The 5,764-nt window shown below is 37.1% G+C and overlaps 1 protein-coding gene across 6 annotated transcripts in view; it reads right to left on the bottom strand.

Annotated features, from left to right (window-relative positions):
- The window catches only part of LOC106880554 (uncharacterized), a 92,302-nt gene that overhangs the window by 51,335 nt on the left and 35,203 nt on the right, over positions 1-5,764 (bottom strand). For all 6 annotated transcript variants that reach the window (XM_052972451.1, XM_014930565.2, XM_052972449.1 and 3 more), the window contains exons 3-4: positions 3,276-3,392; positions 1,559-1,696 (exon numbers count right to left, since the gene is read on the bottom strand). In XM_052972451.1, the coding sequence (XP_052828411.1) occupies positions 1,559-1,696; positions 3,276-3,392 (255 nt within the window). The remainder of the gene's footprint in view (positions 1-1,558; positions 1,697-3,275; positions 3,393-5,764) is intronic.

The raw sequence follows: 5,764 nt of genomic DNA, 5'->3' as shown, positions 1-5,764 counted from the left end.
CTCTTTTACTTGTTTCAGTCATTCGACTGCGGCCATGCTGGAGGACCGCCTTTAGTCGAGCAAATCGACCCCGGGACTTATTCTTTGTAAGCCTAGTACTTATTCTATCGGTCTCTTTTTGCCGAACCGCTAAGTGACGGGGACATAAATACACCAGCATCGGTTGTCAAGCAATGCTAGGAGGACAAACACAGACACACAAACACACACACATATATATATACATATATACGACGGGCTTCTTTCAGTTTCCGTCTACCAAATCCACTCACAAGGCTTTGGTCGGCCCGAGGCTATAGTAGAAGACACTTGCCCAAGGTGCCATGCAGTGGGACTGAACCCGGAACCATGTGGTTGGTAAGCAAGCTACTTACCACACAGCCACTCCTGCGCCTATGTGTATAACAATTATGTTAGAGCTAGTTTGTCTATCTATAGGATACAGACAATAATATTTGTGATGTCGTGAATTGTAACTGAATTGGATTCAAATTGGGGTAAGCTGACATTGTAAAATAAGCAAAATAACCTGCTAATATACTTGAGCAAATTGCCACATATTTGTCTAATAGAAAATAACAACACTGGTGCACAAACAATATATTAGATCCAACATGGGTTATGTCAATTCTACTTTTGGGCAGATAGATACATGTGCATGTGTCTGTCTGTCTGTCTGTCTATCTATATATCTATCCATCAATGTATCTATCTACCTACATACGTGCCTGCCTATCTACCCACCCAAACTCATTCCATTTATCTATTCATCCATGCCTGCATACATCCATCTATCTATTAAGTTCATTGAAAAGGAATTTTTTTTAATCTCAGGGCTTGAGTTTCATGCCACTGTGATCTTCAGGCAAGAACTGTAACATTCAGCCAAGACTATTTTGTCAAATATTTTTATCCCTTTTGTAAGGTCTCTGGGTATGATTTAAAAGAAAATCAGCAGCTATTTCTAACAGGTTGAACAATGATAGTAAAGATGACAATAATGGTAGTAATAATGAGGAAAAATTTCCCCATAACAGCAAATATGGGTGTGTGATATAGAAACTTGCTTTGCAGCTTTGTAGTTTGGGTTCAGTTCCACTACATGGCATCTAGAGTAGCAAGTAACCTCTGCTATAGTTTCAAGCTGATGATGCCTTGTGAATGAATTTTGTCAAGAACAATTGTGTGGAAGCCCATCGCATATATGTCTGTGTGTGTGTGGGGGTGGGGGTGTGTGTGTTTGTGTCTGTGTGTGTATTTGTGTGTGTTGGTTTGTTTGCATCCATGTAACTTAGCAGTTCAGCAACAGAAACCAATAGAATAGATACAAGACTTGAAAGAGAAATTAAGCACTAGAATCGATTTGCTTGACTAAACTCTTCAAGGTGGTACCCCAGCATGGCCACAGTTCAATGACTGAAACAAGTAAAGGATAAAACACAAAGATAAAAGAGGACTTTTCGATCATATCTTCAGTCCCCTGCTTTCATGACAATGCTAATATTAAATGGGTTGAATGGAAGGAAGTAGAGGAAGAGTGGAGTAACAGTAGCCTTACCTTTTGGTTTGCCTGTTGTCCCTGATGAATATGCTACATATGCCAGGTTATTCCAGTCCATTGATATGGGTTTTAAGGGTTTAGAGTCCTTCAACTGAATAAATTCATTTATGTTCACAATGATTACATCGGCATCTTCTGCAAAAAAGAAAAAAGACAAAGAAATTTAATAAAAATCAACAACAGCAGCAGTAGCAGCAGAGGCAGCAACAGCAGCAACAACAACAACAACAACAACAGGAAATGAGAATTATTGGATCTTGTGGGACTTCCTCAGAAAAACCATTTTGTTGTTTCACTATTATATTGTGTAATTGTACTTGCTCCCTCTGCTTCTACATAGCATCCTTGTGTATGTGTGTCCAATTTATCTATCTGCATCTACATGGTTGCATATCCATGCACAATCCTATTCATATATGTGTCAATTCATATACATTTATATAGATGTAGTAGTTTATATGTACAGAAGTGTGTTTGAGTGTATGTGTGAGTATATAAACCCATGAATATGTGCCAATAGACATATGTTAATGTAACTGTGTATGTATGTATGCATGTATATAAATATTGGGTCATCCCATAAATAATGCAGTTTTTTCAATTGCCTGAACTAAAAGTCAGAGGGGGACAGGATAAACTACCAGCATCAACTTGTTACAAAAGCAGGTAGTAATTTTATCTTGTACTTATTCTTAGTGTAAGTTTTGAAGAGTACAGTTCAATTTTAACAGTTATTTTTTCAAAGCTATAATGGAAGTGACATATGAGCATATTTGGCATATTTTGTTTTATGAGTTCAATAAAGGTAACAGCACAACGGAAAGTGCGAGGAATATTAATGTAGTATATGGAGATCAGACAATAAGTGTAAACCAGTGTCAATGGTAGTTCCAGAAATTCCGAGCTGGAAACTACAGCCTAGAAGATGAGCCTCGTTCTGGAAGATCTGTAGAGCTCAATGAGGACGTCCTGCAAACCCTGATGGAACAAAATCCCATCATAACTGTTGAGCAACTAGCAGAGAAGCTTCAACCATTGATTGACACCTGTGTGCCGTTGGAAAAGTCAACAAATTAGGTCTAACCGTATGCAGAGAATGAATGTGTGTTCTTCTTTGCTGTCACATCTCACAAATGAACCTTTATTTGACCGAATAGTGACTGGTGATGAGAAATGGGTCCTCTATGAAAATGTCAAGCTCTAAAGGCAACGGGTAGGGAAAGGAGAAACATGGGCACCCCAGGTTAAAGAAGGTTTTCATCTATGTAGGGTGTTGTTATCTGTTTGGTGGGATATGAAAGGTTTAGTCCTCTTTGAACCTTTAAACCCAAACCAAACGATAACAAAGGAGATCTACTGCGTGCAGCTTGAGCAACTTAAGTCAGTGCTAGAAGAAAAACGAGCATCTTTGGTTTCAAGATGAAAGGCGTTCTTGTATAAGGATAAAAATGCTTGGCTACATACAACGAGGATGACATTCCAAATATATATATACATATATACATATATATATATATATATATATATATATATATATATATATATATGTATGTATATATGTAAAAAGGGAGAGAGGAAGAGAAAGGGCATGAGTGAGAGAGAAGAGGGAGAAAATAGAACTGTGTTAGAAGATATAAGATATAAGTACGACTTCACAGAGTAACTAAAATAATAATAATAAAAATGACAAAGATCATAGAAATAGGAATTTTACCTGGAAGCCTGCTCCTGAGTTGCCGTGTACTAAGTGCACATTTTGGTTCTGCTTCTTCAATAATGGATTTTATTAGGTGTTCAGGATAAGAAATATCTAAAGGCAAGTAAGCACCACCTAAAAGAAAGCAAAATGAAGAAATAAAGATTAAGGTTTGAAAATAATAGTATCGTTTTGTGGGCTATTAATCTTCTTACTTATGAGAAATTTGTTTGTCATCCAGTGGATAAGTGTGCATGAGGTGTGTTCAAAAGGTACCAACTTTATTTTACCCCCAAAACTAATGCAGCATGGGCAAAATCCTTTGGGTTGGAGGTGATGCCACCCTTCCTGCACATGTGAACATTTTCATGCTGGTAGGCCATGTCAGCTCCTGGCTGTTATGCTTAGAGTACAAATGTGCTCTCAGCATAACAGCTAAGATTTTCTGTTTTACTGAATGCTTTAAACAGAGATATTGCACTAAGTTTTGCCAAAAGTTTGGCGATACTCAAGCTCAAACAATCCACAAGATTCAGCAGGCCTTTGGTGATGATGTCATGGGCAAAACTCAGATCAAGGAGTGGTACAACTGCTTCAGACATAGCTGCACCTCAGTGAAGAGCGAGGCATGCTCAGGCAGGCTATCCACAAGCCAAAATGAGGAGCCAATTGAGAATAGTGAAAAGAAGACCATCATGTAACAATCCAGGAAATTACTCATGAAGTGGGAATAAGCACAGGATCAATGCATTTCATCTTAATTATTTTTTAAATGCACCTCATATTTCAGGTTTTACTTTAGAAATAATGAATTCCAGTTCATGTTTAGTTGTATACTCTGCACATAAGACACTTGATGAAAATCACAGATCAAACAGATTGATGTGTAGATGCAAATATATAAAGAATTTTTTTATTTCTATAGATTAGCTTAATAGTCTGAAAAATTATGTCGAAGTGTGGACATAATTATGTGGTTAAGAAGCTTGCTTTGCAACCACATGGTTTTAGGTTCAATCCTATTGTGCAGCAATTTCAGCAAATGTCTTCTACTATAACCCCAGACCAATAAATGCCTTGTGAGTAAATTTGGTTGATGAAAACTATGGAAGCCTGTTATATAAATAAATATATATATATATATACACAAATGGTAAAGGGCAAAGACCCCTTTTGGTCATAAATAACCATGGGGTTGCACCTAGAAAGTTACCCTCCAAGACGCAAGTCCAGGCAAGGTTGTTTATGGAAGACCAGCAGTCACCCATGCATACCAGCTTCCTCTCTCCAAGCCACTGATGTTATCCAAGGGAAGGCAAAAACCAATACAGCTTGGCATCAGTGACATTGAAAGTAATTTCTACAGCTGAATGAACTGGGGCAACATGAAATAAAGTGTCTTGCTCAAGGACACAACACACAGCCCCGTTTAGGAATTGAACTCACTACCTCATGATTATAAGCCTGATGCTCTAACCACTGAACCATGTGAAGTTGTGTGTGCATGTGTGTGTGTGTGTGTGTGTGTGTGTGTGTGTGTGTGTGCATGCGTGTGTGTGTGAGTTTGTCCCTGACTGCCATTTGACAACTGGTATTGGTATGTTTGTATCCCTGTAACTTAGTAGTTCAGCAAAAGAGAGTGATAGAATAAGTACCAGGCTTAAAAATTAAGTACTAGAGTCGATTCATTTGAGTAAAATTATTGAAGGTGGTGCCTCAGCATGACCATAGTAGAAGACATTTGCCCTAGGTGACACACAGTGGGACTGAACCTGAAATCATGTAGTTGGAAGCAAGCTTCTTAACCACACAGCCATGTCTGCATCTATCTTTGATTATAATAAAAGTTTCCAATAAAACAATCTTTTTGATATGGAACCAAATTCTGAATGCAATACATATTGCTCCAGAAAACATATTGCTCCAGAAAACATATTGCTCCAGAAAACATATTGCTCCAGAAAACATATTGCTCCAGAAAACACAATTCAAGCTCATCAGAAAAGTTTCAAATCTCAAATCAATTCAATTCCAGGCCATTTTAGTTGGTTTAAAAACGCAATAAATTCCAAAATTTAAAAAAATTGGGGGGAACTCAGTTGCCAACCCAATAATTAAAGTTATTTAAGTCCACTTAACCGGAAAACTTCAAATGGGATATAGGGTTCAGCAATATGCAATGTTGACCAATAAAGTAGCAAACCTTGTTGGTGAATAAGCTACCAGAACTGATCAAATAGTGCTTTTTTAAGAATGTAACCGGTGAATTTGATCTGTAAAATTTGTAAAAATGATAAGAAGAATTTGCCATAATATCATTCAGTTATGCTTACTGATAAAAAATAACTCATAATTTGAAATGTTGATACTAATATTCCTTCGTCATGAAATGGAATAAAAGAATAAACAACAGGCATGTACATGTCAAATCAAGTGAGTCTTGCCAAAGTTGAAAAATACTGCTCATTTTTTGTTTTATATAAGAAACTGTTAACTAAAGTTTTAGA

This window comes from Octopus bimaculoides, chromosome 13 (genome assembly GCF_001194135.2).
Source record: "Octopus bimaculoides isolate UCB-OBI-ISO-001 chromosome 13, ASM119413v2, whole genome shotgun sequence".
NCBI lineage: Eukaryota > Metazoa > Mollusca > Cephalopoda > Octopoda > Octopodidae > Octopus > Octopus bimaculoides.
This window is presented reverse-complemented; position numbering and strand designations above follow the sequence as displayed.